The 15,927-nt window shown below is 41.5% G+C and overlaps 1 protein-coding gene across 1 annotated transcript; it reads left to right on the plus strand.

The window, feature by feature from the left end:
• The first annotated feature begins 529 nt into the window (after nucleotides 1-529).
• On the plus strand, nucleotides 530-3,517 carry FBXL22 (F-box and leucine rich repeat protein 22). The gene is made up of 2 exons (XM_043987331.1): nucleotides 530-1,079; nucleotides 3,023-3,517. The coding sequence occupies exons 1-2, from the start codon at nucleotides 745-747 to the stop codon at nucleotides 3,348-3,350; spliced, it is 663 nt and encodes a 220-aa protein (XP_043843266.1). The 5' UTR covers nucleotides 530-744; the 3' UTR covers nucleotides 3,351-3,517.
• The last annotated feature ends 12,410 nt before the right edge of the window (nucleotides 3,518-15,927 follow it).

The following is a 15,927-nucleotide window of genomic DNA, read 5'->3' on the forward strand; positions in this document are numbered from 1 at the left end:
CCACCAGTTGGGCTAAAAATAAACCTTGTTATAAAAACCAAAGACAACCTGTTTCCCTCAGTGGGGCGTCGTAGGAACAGTCTGGAATTGACCTGGAAACTATCAATCTCTCTTAGTGAAAGAGAGATGGAGAGGAGGGAAAACAATCACTGCTTCTCTTAATAGTCTGGGGCAACATGCTTCTAAAAATAGAAATCATCTACTCTGCCTTTTGCATAGGACAAGGCTTTTCCTTTTAAGGAGGTAAATGAAATTTCATATTTAAGCACTACCCAATATTCTTAACCTCCAATCATTAATATTTACAAACACAACTGTCCACTTTATAGCTAGTCAGAGCTTATTTGGGGAGCTACATCTGTGGAAAGCTTACTAGAGCCTAAAGAAAGATTCCTTTATTACACAATTGTTGGTTAAAAGGAAAATAAATCCCTTTTAAGGGGAAAAAATATTTTAACTTTATTTGGCAGATCTGCTGGGCTTTTTAAATGCAAACTGCCTTCAAAGGTTGTCAGACGTACTTCTAGGTCTTCCTTTTTCTTTTCAACAGACACACACACAAACCTTCAACACCAGTTGTTGGCCAAAAATAAACACCATTCCTCAACCATATATGTCCACTAGCCCTGGCCCCAGAAGGAGGTGGGTCAGGCCTCCCCCCAACCCCCAACCCTGTTAAGCACGGCAGGCACACCAGGCTAAACTGTTGCTCCTCTTCCCTAACAAAGCGCTTTTGTTCCCATCATGCATATAACTCAGCTTAACCGGGAATGTCTTTTACATTTGTTTTCCTTCCTGGACAAGGACAGCCGGAAGAATTTAGCAAAGACTTGTTCTCAGTTGTGGGCTGTGTTTCTTGATCCTTTGCTCTGGCCTCGGCTGCATTTTAATTCTCTCATGGAACTGAGAAAGGGTAATTTCCTCCTGAGTCCTGCTCTAAGGTGCTTGTCGATCTGCTGGCATTCGAGCCAAGTAAAGGTCTGCAACATTGAAGACTGGATGAAAAATGCCTTGCAGAAAGGCGTCTGCAGCACTCACGAGCACCTCGCCACTGACTTTTTAGTGAAAGTTTGCAACAGGTAGGTGGAGTGTGATTGATGAACGGCTCTTCTCTTTAGACACTGAGGGATGGGTGCCGCCCTCTCCACCACAGGGGAGCTCTGAATTGATGAGATTGGTGGAGGTGGGTTTTTTGTTTTGTTTAGAATTACTGAGAAATCATCTTGCATTGCATTCTCCATTCAATTCTATAGAAAAAGCATCTGGCATATCACTATGTAGGCCTCACCAACCAAGAGAGAGTCTCAGTCATATAGGGCAGGCCTGGGTCAGTCACAGCTGTCATAAATACTGAACATATGTTTTCCCATACTAAGAAGTATCAGATTTTCACTTTTTCACTAACAGGAAACCCTCAGCTACCATTGGGTAAAAGGGCCAAGATTTCATTATAGAATACAGGGGCAGAGACAACATGAATAACTCATAGAAATAGGGAAGAACAGCTCGGTCTGGATAAGACAGATAAACTTAAAAAGTCAACTGCACATAGAGATGGGCAGGCTGGTTTGTTACACAATGGACTTATGTTCCAGAGGGAACTATGACCCTCAAATGTCACTGTCAATCAAGTTAGGCCAGTCTGGCATCCAGAGATCCAGATGAGGGGAAAGTACCATGAAACAAAGTGCCTCAAAAAAACCCAGGGCTGACTTTAGTCACTTGGGGCATGTCACAGTTCCCAAATGGAGAAAGTTTGACAAACATCGTATATAACCAGCAAACCTCCCTCTTACTGTTTGGTCTATAGAGAGCATGAAAAATGCAGGACCTGAGAAGGAAGAATTCAATGTCCATTATCTTTACTGATCTTGAGACTAAAGGGAGGATAAATTAATGCAGTTTGTGTGTGTGTGTGTGTGTGTGAGAGAGAGAGAGAGAATTGGGGTTAAGTGACTTGCCTAGGGTCACACAGCCAGTAATTGTTAAATGTCCAAGGCCGATTTGAACTCAGGTCTTCCTGAATCCAGGGCCAGTGCTCTATCCACTGCACCACCTAGCTGCCCCTTAATGCAGTTTCTTTAATATGCACACTAAATCTTTTTCTGGGCTAAATAACAGAATGAGAAAATGCCAGCTCCCCTGCCTTTGTCCTTGAAAACATTAAATCAATCAAGAAAGGGAAAGAAGCAGAGTAAATCCTGAATTAATTTCTAGTTCAGCAACTTCAGTTTTGGATGACAGATTTAAAATGTTTAGCAATAAAACAATCAGACAAACTACCTACTTAAAAAAAGAAATATTTAGGATGGGGGGGGAAGAGGGGGCTTATTATCTGTAGTTTGCTGCATTCTTAGTATGAAAGAACAAAGCTTAATCTATTTTATCTACAAATGGTAATGGGATCAGGCTGCCTGCAGGCTTTGGGATTTTCCCACTGGGAGAACTCTCGGCAGGAGCTGTCAGGAACAATGCAGTCTGCAGGCAAGCAGTTGGAGGAGTTCTTTGGAAGGAAGTGCCTTCCAATGCAACAGCTCATTCTTCAGCCTAATAAACCTGGTTAGCCAATCTAGGTAGTGATATTATTCCCTCCCTTAAGCAATCTGATTTTTCATACAGATCTAAGGGGACAGAGAAGGACCCTATATAGGCTAAGGATAAATAACATTTTTACAATCCTGATCCCACTAGTCCAGGAATATTCTGAGTGCAGCCAATTGAGAAATCTCATTTTATTAAGGGAGAAATTACTTCCCATTGTTCAGAAGGAACAGTTTTTGAAGCAACATAAATCATTTTCCGGATGCTAATCAACAAATGCAAGAAAATCTCAGTGAGGAAGGACTAGGCTCCTGCCGGCTGCTTCAATGCTGCCCAGGTTGGAGGCGGGTATTCTCCACCCTATGGAAAAGATGGTAAGCTCTAGTTTGGAAAAGCGTGCGGCTAACTAACCAGCGCGCAGAAGGGAGTCCAAGCCGGCTTCTTTTTACTCTTCCCTTCCTATGTTAACGCTGTGTTTCAGGTGCCCCAACCTCCTGTCCTTGACGCTCTCTGGCTGCGGCCACGTCACTGATGAATGCATTGCATTACTGCTCCGGAGTTGCCCCAACCTTCAGACCCTCAAACTGGAAAATTGTGTCCGGATCACCAACCGGACACTGGCTGCGGTGACCACTCACGGGCGCTCACTGAGGACCCTGCACGTTGATTTCTGTCGCAACGTGAGCCGAGCCGGTCTGCGGCGGGTCCGAGACCAATGCCCCTGGCTGGTTCTGAAAGCAGAGAGAAGCGCAGACATGATCCCCGACATGCTCCCCGAGGAAAAGCTGCCCCGTGACAGAAAACTCTGACGCCGCCAGCAGAAGGCCCCCGCTCTCTGAGCAGCGCGGGGCAGATGGTTCCAAGATTTCTCCATTTCTCTCGGCCTAGGCAAGTTTCTGCCAGGACAGCAGCGAGCTGCCACGAGGAAGCGCTGCCTCTAGCATCCCTTTGGCTGCTGTGGCTCGGGCCGAGCCTAGAGCCCCTTCCCCCGCCCACCCCGTCCCTGCAGCGCAAGCAGCTGAAGCCAAACGGTGACTGAGCTGGCACCCCCCACCCCCTCCCTGGGAGGGGAGTTCAACCCCCCGGACCAGCTGACAAGCTCTGGAACGCCTGGATCCTCGAGTTCCGCCAGTCATCTATAAAGCAAGACTGTTGACCTAGATGGTCCCTAAGATCCCTGGTCCAACTAGAACAGGCCGAGTTCCTTCTTCATTTGCAACAGAAGATGGTTTAGGAGGATCACCAGAGTGCTTTGCTTGGCTGATAAATTTATGCTCATCTAATTTCCTTTCCAGAACAATTCCAAGATGAAAGGGTCATTTCCCATAACCCCACAGACACGCACGGCATTTTAAAATTTGCCAAGGGTTTTACACACGTTATTTCATTTGAACCTTGCAACAGCCCTCTGAGGTAACGAGGTATCTGCTTTTACAGATGAAGAAACTGAGGCACGGAGAGTTGAGAATGATGTCCATGTGAGTTAGGAAGAGAAGGCTATATCAATGCCTTGTTGTTGTTGGGGGGGGGCTGGGGCAATGAGGGTTAAAGTGACTTCCCCAGAGTAAGTCAAGTGGTTGAAGTCCCATTTGAACAGGTCCTCCTGAATCTAGGGCCAGTGCTTTGTCCACTGTGCCACCTAGCTGCCCCCTCAATGCCCTTTTAACGATAAGAAAATTGACCCAGAGTGAATTGCCAAAGCTTTTACCACATTTTGGTGAAGTTGGAATTATAATACATGTTTCCTGACTTGAATCAAGTACTGATACTATCTGTTAATTCTCAAGGTCATCCCACAATTCTCTCTTAAAACTGCCCCAGGTTTCTTTTGAGATACTTTTGTAGGCATGCTCGATTCTGCTTCAGTAGCCACTTCTTTTTAACGGCCCCAGGTTTCAAGCCATCAGAACCCAACCCCACTTGCCTCGTGAGGACGATGGTGCCAGGTGTCTGTGGAATCTTGGACTGGAGAAAGCTTCACTCCTAGAGAAACTGTAAGCAGCTTGCCAACGCTGAAGCCTATGGTTGCCCAGGGTGCCCTTCACTGGCCATCAACACGAATTTCTGTTCATCACTTCAAAGGCTGGGGTGGGGGAGGGGCAGAGACTCACACCTCAGAGCTTTACAGATTTCCCATGATTGCCTTCTCACCTGTGTCCCTCCAGCTCAGCTGGATCACACTGTAGTAGCAAAATACCATTAGGCCATCAGCAGGAATCCAGCACCAAGGCAGCTAAATGAGATTTTAAGATGCCTGCCATGGTTACGGATTCAGAGACTCTGCTTGACCCCCCTGAAAAATGTCAACTCATTTTCCTAAGTTTCAAGTCTGCTTATGCTTCTTTTTCACTCTTTACAAATGACTGGAACAGGAATCAGTTCACAAGCTCTGCCAGGGGTGGGGGTTGGAGGGGCAGGGAATTATCATGGCAGCAGCAGTGATATCTCCAATGTATTCTGCATTGAACTGTTTTTGGTACTTTCTGCAGAGGCATCTGATGGCACAGTGGAAATATCATTGTGCCTAGAGGGAAGAAGACCAGGGTTCAAATCTGACCACAGACACTTAGTAGCCGTGACCCAGGATGTGTCATTTAACCTCTGTTTGCTTCAGTTTCCTCATTTGTAAAATGAGGATAATGAAAGCACCTTCCCTCCCAGGGCTGTTTTGAGGATTGAATGAGATAGATGCAGAGTTGCCTTGGCACTCGGTAGGTGCTATATACATGTTTATTCCCTTCCTTTCTCCTTGGTCTGTTTTAGTGACGAGGACCAAGGAAATGAATTGATCAAACAAAAAGAAAGTTGGGCAGAGCCCAAGAGCCCGGAGAGGGAACACACAAGTTCTCCCCATTTCATCCCTGGGTGTTCTAGGCAGGAAATGAGATTAACCCCACTATGAAGAATGGGACCAATTTGGTTTGGGTTCAAAAGGGAACCAAGGTGACATAAGCATCCAGTCACTTCCTTCTTCCACTGATAATTGATTCAGGATGGAAAGTCACCCCTGCCCATTCCTGAAGGACTGCACTGAGCTGGTCAGATTCTCTTAACCATCCTGCAAAAATTATAGCCCACAGCAGTGGTGGCAGACTCAAATAGAAACAGAGGCCATTAGCCCATACATGAGGATCCTTACTGGTTCCACATATTAACTTAGTTTTAAGATGTGGTGTTATCCGTGTTTTACTGTATTTTTACTTATTTTGTTTAATATTTCCCAAATATATTTTAACCTGGTTCCCCTCACCCACAGTAGTGGGGGGTCATGTATTTGACACTGACGGCTCTGGGCTACATACAATCTACCCACTTATCCTCCTGGAGCTCACTTTAAATAATCAGCATCTTCTCTCCCCAACCCTAAAAATTGGATACAATCTTTAAACACATGAAGAGGGCTTACTTTAAAAATAAATTCAGGGGCAGCTAGGTGGCGCAGTGGATAAAGCACTGGCCTTGGATTCAGGAGGACCTGAGTTCAAATCCAGCCTCAAACACTTGACACTTACTAGCTGTGTGACCCTGGGCAAGTCACTTAACCCCAATGCCCTGCCAAACCCCCCCCCCAAAACCAAACCAAAACAAAAAATAAATAAATTCATTGGCAGCTCTTGTGTAATTTGATCTCATGTATCTTTCATGTAAATTTGGATTTTCACGTGTCAGTTTTGTACAAAGGGGAGGTGGGGCACACCTCTATCAATTCCAAAATCGGGAGTCAATCTCTAAGTATCTCTCCTTGTCATTTCTCCCACTAGCTTGATGGTGACTGATTAAAGAAGATAAGACCACTTCCATCTTTGCATAGTGTTTTCATAATTTTTAAGATATATGCATGATACATGTGTGTGAGCTCACGCGTGCATATACACAATGTCCCAAAAGCCTTAATGCAGTTTTCAGCTTTAGTCACTCAAAGCTGCACTAAGACTTTTGGGATACGTTATCAACACTGATATGTATAAATTTCATTGCTAGGATATAGATCAGACACACAGGGGGCATAACTATGCCTTAGGCTGGCAGTATCACTAAACCACTTGCTTTGCTCAGAAGTAGCAACCTGCATTATTTAACAGGCAGTTAAAAGTGGCTGATATCGTGACTGGTTTCAACCACCTACTAACTTGTCTTCACCAAGTTTGGGCATTTGGGATGGCAGAAGATGGGGGAGGGCAAGACCACAATTGTTTAATTGGGGCCAGGCATAAACGGGATCCAGGAGTAAATGATTACACTAATGGATTGGGAAATCATTTGCAGTGGAATTATTCCAAATTAGCAGAGGCTTACATCATAATAATGGAGGTGAAACCAGAAGCAAAGGGGTGGGGTAACGAAGTCAGGACTCTTAAAAAGGATATTTTTCTACTAATAGACACTCCACCTTCAGTGATTGATGATTTGCAAGGCTTAGTTTTCTCTGGGCTATTTGGAGTCAAATTTTGCTCAACTAACAACATCAAGTCATTAGTTCCCAGTGACTGGTCTGAGCTCTTGCTTATATATAAATTACAGCTACAAAAATATAATATACAAATATAGATAATAATTACAGGACCTTTATAAGGTTCTTGTGCAATTTTAAACTTAATTACATACTTGGGAGGGGTGATAAGCGGTATTTAAAAGGCAAACAAGTTTACTATGTTACCCAATGGTATGTACGCAGACCGTGTTAAACAACTATATACAATGCATTATGTCAGATGCTATGAAAAAATAATGTTAGGGCTTTGACCCCCTCATTATACATCTGAAGAAATTTGAGACCAGAATAAAAGAAATGCCTTCCCCAAATCACATAAGCAGTAAGGACAGAGCTAGGATTTGGAAACTATGTCTTCTGAGCAGGAGAACAGAGGTCCGTGTCAGATACAGATATCTATATCTATATAGATATGGATATTTTAATTACATTTGCCTTTGGATGCTATTATTCAGTTTTCTTAAGGTATCAACCCTGCAGCCCCAAATTTAAACAGTTATACAAATTCAGCTGAATGTTGCAGCTTCCCCCAGAATCCTCTTCCCTCCTTCCACAGCCCTCCCAGGTATTAGAGAAAAGAAAGACAGGTGCTCAGGAGAGCATTTCTCAGGATGAACTCACCACGGTGATATTTACCTGGCTGCTCAACTCTGGCCAGGAGGCCTGTCTCCCTGGCCCGTTTCCCAGACCTATGCTTGGGTCACATTTGTACTTGAGGCTTGCCATAGAAATAATCCAGCACAGTCAGGCACTGTGCTTGGACCTCCTGCCCCGTTCCCAGGTCAGGAAGACTGACTCATCTTCCTCCCCAAAAGGAAAGAACAATTTTCTGGATGCTCTAGTACCACAAACTAAACATTGCCAGTTCCTAGGGCTGGATCAGGGCTGGGGGTGACTCAGTTCTAGCCAGTATTACAGATTCTTCCTGTTTGTGTTTTTCCATGGTTTACACTTCAATGCCCTGGAGAGATGACTTGCAAGTATTTCATTTTCTCCTGCTGCTTCAAACAGACATTCCAAGAGGTGTTCTTCTTGTTAAATATTTAACCACCACCACCACCACCACCAATAACGACAAAACGCCCCTAAACCATGAAGCCTAGATGGCATTTAGTTTGGTCTCTGGCCGCAGTGCTTCTACGAAGGATGGAAAAAGTAACTTTTTTTTTTTTTTAAACATTTCATTTTACATGTAGGCCTCAACTTAGCAGGGAATTCAATTGTTTGGAATTTTGACCTGCTGTTCCCATAAAGGCAGTGCTATTACTCAGCGGCTCTATTCACAGACCAGTCAACCCAAACCTATTTTAATCCATGATGTAACTCACTTCTGCCACCAATTGTACCCCTCAATTCACTAAATGAATATTATGCACCTATGTGCTCTAAAAATAGCAGATACCAAGTTTAGAAAATGGACCTCAAAATCACCCAGATAAGTAGAAGAGCAATTTTTGAATCCAGGAACCCTGACTTTTAAAAACCTTGCTGATTTAAAAAAAAAAAACAAAACCAAACCATTGTTTATGTAGGAAAAAGAAAACACCCATAACCTTTCTCCAGGGTGGTAATGGCCCTTCCGTAAAAAGACACTGAAAACTCATGTTATAAGCACTGAAGAGGAGATGTGAGGGGGAAAAATACATTTGAAACAAAACAAGCCATAGAAATGATAAATAAAACTAAAAGCTAGTGCTTTAAAAAGACTAATAAAATTGATAAACCCGTAGCTCATTTCATTTTTAAAAAGAAAGCAGAAAATCAAATCAATAAGTAGCAAATGTGCAAGGTGAAATCACAACAGAACCAGAAGAAATAAAGAGAATAATCAGAACATATTATGCACAAATACCAATAAAACTGAGAACACAAAATAAAGAGGAATACTTTAAAAAATATAAAATACCCAAACTATCAGAAGACCATTATAGATATCTTAAATAGCCTAATTTCAGAAAAGGAAATATATCTAACTATAAAGGAACTATCCAGAAAAAAAACAAACAAGAACTCCTGACCTTAATGGATTCACAGAATTTTATCAAACTTTTAAAGAACAGTTAGCTCCTATACTTTACAAATTACTCTAAAAAATTAAGAAAGTACCCAACCAGAATTCTTTTATGAGACAAATACAGCCCTTTAAAAAAAAATTCTACAAATGTTGTCATAATACCTAAACCAGGGAAAGATACAACAGAGAAAGAAAACTACAGGCCAATATCATTAGTGAACATTGATACTCAAATTTTAAACAAAATTCTATATCAGGGATTCAGATGGTTCAACACCAGGAAAACAATCACCATAATTGATCAAAAACCAAGCCACCCAAAACCACATGATCCCCTTAATACAGAGAAAACTTTAAATAAAGTTCAATGCTATTTTATGTTAAAAACACTACAAAGCATAGAGGAACCTTTTAAAAAATGGCATAAAAAGCATCTATCTAAATCCAAAAGCAATCATCTGCAATAGGAATACACTAAAAAGGTTTCCAATAAATATGGGAGTGAAGCAAAGATATCCACTCTCCCCATTATTACTTGATAAAGTTCTAGAAGTGTTAGCAATAGCAGTAAGACAAGAGGAAAAAAAATGAAAGAAATAAAGACAGGTAAAGAAGAGAGAAAACTATTGCTAGTTACTGCTGATGGGATGGTTATTCAAAAAATCCCAAGGAATCAGCAAAGATACTAATTTAGAAAATAGCTTAAAGCAAAGTTACAGGCTACAAAATAAATCCTCAAAAATCAACAGCATTTTTATATAATAATTAAAGACAAGCAATAATAATTGAAAGGAAAATCCCATTCTCAATAACTATAAAAGGGGCAGCTAGGTGGCACAGTAGATAAAGCACCATCCCTGGATTCAGGAGGGCCTGAGTTCAAATGCAGCCTCAGACACTTGACACTTACTAGCTGTGTGACCTTGGGCAAGTCACTTAACCCTCACTGCCCTGAAAAAACAAAACAAACTAAAACTAAAACTAAATAAGTATAAAATGCATTACATATCAGGGAATTGACTTCCCAAAGAACACAAAAAGGCTTGTACAGAATCAATTACAAAGTGTTCATTAAAGAAATAAAGGACAATTTAAATAGCTTAAGAAATATTCAGTGTTTATAATTAGATCACACCAAGAAAAATGACAAAAACTAATTTACTACTGAAATGAATTATACAATAAAATTACCAAAGGATGATAAAATAACAAAATTCACTGGAAAAACCGTTGACCTAGAACATGAAGAGAAATGATGAAGTAGGGATAAAAGGGAAATAGCACTTCCAGACCTCAAACTATATTATAAAGCAGCACTCATCAAATCATTTGATATTAGTTTTAAAAATAGATATAAGATCAAAGGAACAGTGTAGACAGGGGATATTCAGCAACATCAAAACTCAATAATCCTGTGTTTGATAAAAGTGAAATCATAAAATTACCTAGGAAAAAACTTCTATTTGATAAAAACTGCTGGGAAAACTGGAAAGCAGTCTGGCAGAAATAAGACTTTAACCAGCATCTTACACATGGATATGTGACCTTGATATTAACAATTATACTATTAAAATTAGAAGAGAAACAGAATATATGATTCTCAAAGCTATGGGGAGAAGATATATTCTCAACCAAAAAAGGGGTAGAGGCAATTTTTAAAAAGTAAAATAGATCATTTTGATTACTTGAAACTGAAAAGCTTCTACAAAGACAAAATGAATACATCTAGGATAGGAAGAGAAGTGGTCAAATGAGAAAAAAATTTTGTATCAATTTTCTCTGATATTTCTCTGGCATCCAAGATATAGAAATAATTAATCATTAAATTTTTATAAGCATACTATTGACAAATATGTAACAATTAATAATAAAGATCAATCAATCAATAAATAAAGACCAATTATAGCCATTTCCCAATAGATAAATGGTAATAATATGAACAGTTCTAGAAACTGGAAAGAATTCACAACCACATGAAAGAATGCTCCAAATCACTAACAAGAAAAATACAAATAAAGACAACTCAGGTTTCATCTCACACCTTCAAAAATGACAAAAAATAGCACTAGTCAACATTGGAGGCATTGTAGAAGGATAGGCACACTAATACATTGGTGTTGTAACTGAAATTTGCAACAGACCTAACATCTTCCTTCCTAGTTCATCATTCACCACTTCTGATGACTGCTCAAAAAAACCTTAATAGCTTCCAGTTATCTATGAAATAAAGCATCCTTCCGTTATCTACCTTTCTAGCCTCACCTTGCACTACTCTCTTTCACAAAGATTACCTTCTAAATGGGGCTATGTACTATCCTTTTTTCTTATCTCATTCTCTCCCATCTCACTACCTTTGCTCATACCATCCCCATGCCCAGAATGAACTTTCTTCACCATCTGTCAGTCTTTCCCTTCTTTTAATACTGAAATTAAGGATCACCTTTTCCATAATTTTTTCCTTGAACTTGCCCACTGAAACCACTCTTCCTCTTCAAAAAAGTTGGTTTTTATTTTATTTACATATCTCTCTATCCTGTTAAGGGTTAGTGGCTATAAATAAAGCTTCATTTTAGGCAGCACCTTTGACACACTAAGGAATCTAAAATTTATATAAAGGGTCAACAACTTAAAACACTCTCTAATCTTAATAATAGTCATAAATATGGAAAATATTTGTTAATAAGCAAGGCTCCCCTTCCTCTAAGGGGGTGAAAGGTTCTTGTAAACAGAAAGTCTAATCTCCACCCAATCTCAACCACAATCCTACTAGCTTCTCTGTTCAAGACACCAAACATACACCACAGAGTAGGAATCACTTCCACTGAACTTCCCTAAGTTCATGAAACAAGGAATTTATTCAATAAAGGAAACTGCTATCAGTGTAAAACAGAAAAATATGCAATAGATTAAAATTGTATCTGCACACCAGGGCATTACTGCTGGATAGAACGGAGAAGCTTGCCAATATCAGGGCTCCAAGGACTCCGAATGGCAAGATTCAAAACCATGCAATAGGTCTATTGGTCTTCTATCAAAAGTAATGAGCAGACGGGGAAAAAGTAAAAACTTGGACACAGGCACAAGTAAACTCTTCTTTTTCTTTTTTTATAAAAGCTATGTAGCAAATGTCTCTGCTCGAGGGACACTGGGGAAACTAGCTTACTGACACTGCCGCAGCACATGGGGTGGCTGGGAGGAAAGATGGTAAAACTTCTTGTATCTAAGCACAGCAATACCAACAGGGCCCTGAGCTACATGATCCCTTATTCGACAATGTACAGCCCAGAGGAAGCTGCTCTGCACTGAGAACCATTTCATTAACAATCAGACAGGAAGGCACATTACAAGATATCTACGAAACCAACAATTCTTACCATTAGCAGGATGACCCTTGGTGGCTACGTTATGGGCCGTGTCTCTGATCCTGGTATGTTGGTATCTTTCAAATGCTGGATTAAAACACCTATCTGCCTCTCTTCCATAGGAGTCACACCCTCTCCTCTCCACCAGTGAAGCCACACTAGGCAAACAGCACCCACTGTAGAGCTTTACATGGAGTGGATACTAAAGCTATTATTTAAGCCACCTGGTAAGATATTAGAAACACCTGGTTCTGCAATCAGCAGACACTGGATTCTGTTTCCTTTTTAGGTCCTTAACACCTCAGTCTGAGGTAGCAACAGCAACAAAGCAATAGCTGCAGAAAAATTCATCCTTCTAAATCTGGTTAGTCAACATCATGTTCAAGGCTCACTTTTTTCTTCCAGGGAAAGATGCCTTTCTCATCCAACAAAAACTAGAATCTCTTCTCTGGTTTTCTTTGTGTATGTTTATACACACATACATACATACTCTCTCTCTCTCTCACTCACACACACACATATTCTATTCTCTTTCTCTGTGTCCTCCCTCCCCCACCATCTTGAAAAAATAATTTGTCCACAAGGCTATGAGCATACTATTTAAGTACACCATTACTGAAGACTATATTGTTCCTGGCCCCATAAAGATAAATTTCTGTTGTAGCTGGCTCTCCAGGATCTGCAAGGGAAGGGAAGCTCTTAAAAGAAATGGGTTTAATAAATTGGATCTATCTCAATCCCCCCAAAAACTTTATCCCCAACATATCCTTCCAAATCCTAGGCCCAGTCTGCCTTGTTGGTCAATTAGATCCCTCCTTCCGAGTTAAGCCCCAACAGAATGGCTTCAGAATTTAGCACTAAGGGTGTACACGTAGGATGATCAAGTGGTGAAATATAAGTAGGAGATGAAGACAGTTGAAGCTTGGGCAGATACTGCTGTTAGAATGAAGAGGCAGCACTCTGGAAATGAGGAGAGTCATAGAAGCCCACCCTCCTTGATGAGTTAAAAGCAATGACACCCTCTCCCAGAGGGAATTTGGGATGTGGCTCCTAAAAGAGGGAGTTAAAGCAACTGACAGCCAGTCTACGGGGGTGTTAGGAAAACTATGCGGTGAAATTTAGTACCAGGACACTTGGGGCTCTTCTGCCCCAAGCAAGCCTAAGCCCCTGCCCCATATTGGGATCATTTAAGCAAGACTACAGAGGGCAGATCACAGAGGAAGGAAGATTATGGGCTCTTGGAAGTATCTGTATGGGCCCTTTCAGAAAACTCGATGCATGTTTTTGTGGGGAGGGTCAAAAAGAAACCCATCCCATGAAGTTAACTCCAAATAATATTAGGTCCCCGGGGCAGCCAGATGGTGTAGTAGATAGTATGCTGGGCCTGAAGTCAGGAAAACTCCTCTTCCTGAGTTCAAATCTGGCCTCACACACTTACTAGCTGTGTGATTCCAGGCAAGTCACTTTGTCCTGTTTCCCTCAGTCCTTCATCTGTAAAATGGGCTGGAGAAGGAAATAGAAAACCTCTCCAGTATCTTTGCTAAGAAAACCCAAAATGAAGTCATGAAGAGGTAGACAAGACTGAAAGACAGACATTAAGTCTCCAGGGTGGTGAAAGTTATTTTTGCATCTAATAATGAAAAAAGCAGGAGCACTTTGTAACACCAACTTCTCTAACAAGTGCTGCCCATGAGAAAGGCAGGCAGGAATGGACATCTTACGGTGAACTACAGGAAGTCATCACAACCACCACTGCACCTACAGCCGCTCCTGACCTTGTCAACATCATCTTGTCACAGAGCAGACAGTCCAGGCCCAAGGGGAATGGTAGAAGGCAATCCCCCCCGCCCCCATTTCTATGGCTCAGACTAGTCAGGGGCACTTTGCTTTTACTAGGGAAGGACTTCACCATCCTTCTCTGGGGACACCTAAACTCTTCCCTGTACTACCACATCAAGATGCACAGAGACTTTTAGAGGGCATCGATACATATTACTATACTGATGACATGCCAAGCAGATTAGACAGGCCATGGTGGCAGAGGTCTTAGATCCAATAGTGGCCTATAGTTGAGACAAGGGATGGGAAATCAACCCTGAAAAAATCCAGGGTCCAGACTGCTCGCTCAAGTTCAAGGGAATACAGTAAATGGAGAAAATGGAGGATTCTGGGCATAGTCTGGAAAAAGCTGCTAGCATTTGCTTCCCCATTATTTAAGATGGAAACCCCGAGATCTAATGGACTCTTTAGAATATGGAGAACCCACATAGATATCTGAATGCACTCCTCACCCACCTCTATCCATTTAACAATTCACCTGCAAGTCTACTTCTTTCAAGTAGGGCCCAAAATGGGCTATAGCAATCGAAGATTTGGACCATGATTTTGGGGGTCTTTGTCTATAAAAACTAGGTTTAATGAAGGTTTAAGGCAGTTACCAAGGGGTGGCCAGAATAAACAATTATTAGGCTTCTAGAGGAGCAAATTGTTCCCCAATCCATGCTCCAAAGTGGCCATTTGTTATATCACTTCTGAAAAGCAATTCCTTGCCTGTTACTGGGCTCTAGTTGGTAATAAACAGATGCCACAAGGCTATACAATTACCTTTTGTCTTAAGTTGACTATTACGGTTTGGAATGATGCAAGATGATCCCTGTAACGAAATGGGTAGGGAACAGGAGGATCTATTGCTAAATGGAAATAGTACATTGAAACTCATACTTACACTGGTCCCTCTACTGTTAATGTCCTTCATCAACAAGTGGAAATTATGCCAGAGACTGAGGCTTCCAATCCAAGCACTGGAAACCTGCTAGCTCAATGGGCTATATAAAAATATCCATTTTGTGGTTTATCGTGGCTCCATACACTATGAAAGAGGCATACACAACTGGACTTAGCAGCCACTAATTCAGTAATAAGGGAATATAGGCTGGGGAATGGGAATCCTGAGCTGCAGGTTGTATGTGAGAGAGCCTTGAGGAATGGGGAAGAGATGGAGTTCATCTGCAACAATTCCTGGGCAGTGGCCAAGGGTCTGAACAAATGTTCTAGGGCTTGAAGAACACCGAACTGGACAATCAAAGGCTGTCCCCTTTGGGGGTGTGTTAAACTAAGTTTGAAGGTGGAGGTGGGTCTGTTGTCCATATGGACACTGGGGTGGTGATGCCTCATTGTGCTTGACAGGAGACCATATGATCCTCCAACTAAGTATAAAGAAGCTATTCTTGTGCAACTGGGCTTCCTGTGCCCAATATAACAAATACCTAACCCAAGCAGCATTCAATCTGGCAAAATGACACTCCTCCACTTCAGGGCAAGAGGTTTGTCTCTTAATTAAAAGCTGTATAATCATGCAACTAACTTCCCAGGTCAGGTGTCCAGACTCTTAGAAGCTACATCTATGAAAAAGACCATCCTAGGAAGGAGAAGAGCTATCTGGTACAGTGGTTTCTGGGATGCAGTTTAGAGGAAAACTTACCTGATAAAATGGACTATTTTTGTACATAATTCCAGTT

This window comes from Dromiciops gliroides, chromosome 2 (genome assembly GCF_019393635.1).
Source record: "Dromiciops gliroides isolate mDroGli1 chromosome 2, mDroGli1.pri, whole genome shotgun sequence".
In the NCBI taxonomy this organism is placed as follows: domain Eukaryota; kingdom Metazoa; phylum Chordata; class Mammalia; order Microbiotheria; family Microbiotheriidae; genus Dromiciops; species Dromiciops gliroides.

Bases quoted from the DNA above. Each gene is read 5' to 3' on its own strand.
- FBXL22 (XM_043987331.1), top strand. From the start codon at position 745: ATGCATATAACTCAGCTTAACCGGGAATGTCTTTTACATTTGTTTTCC. The intron at 1,080-3,022 runs GTAGGTGGAGTG...GCTGTGTTTCAG, and splicing joins TTAGTGAAAGTTTGCAACAG to GTGCCCCAACCTCCTGTCCT.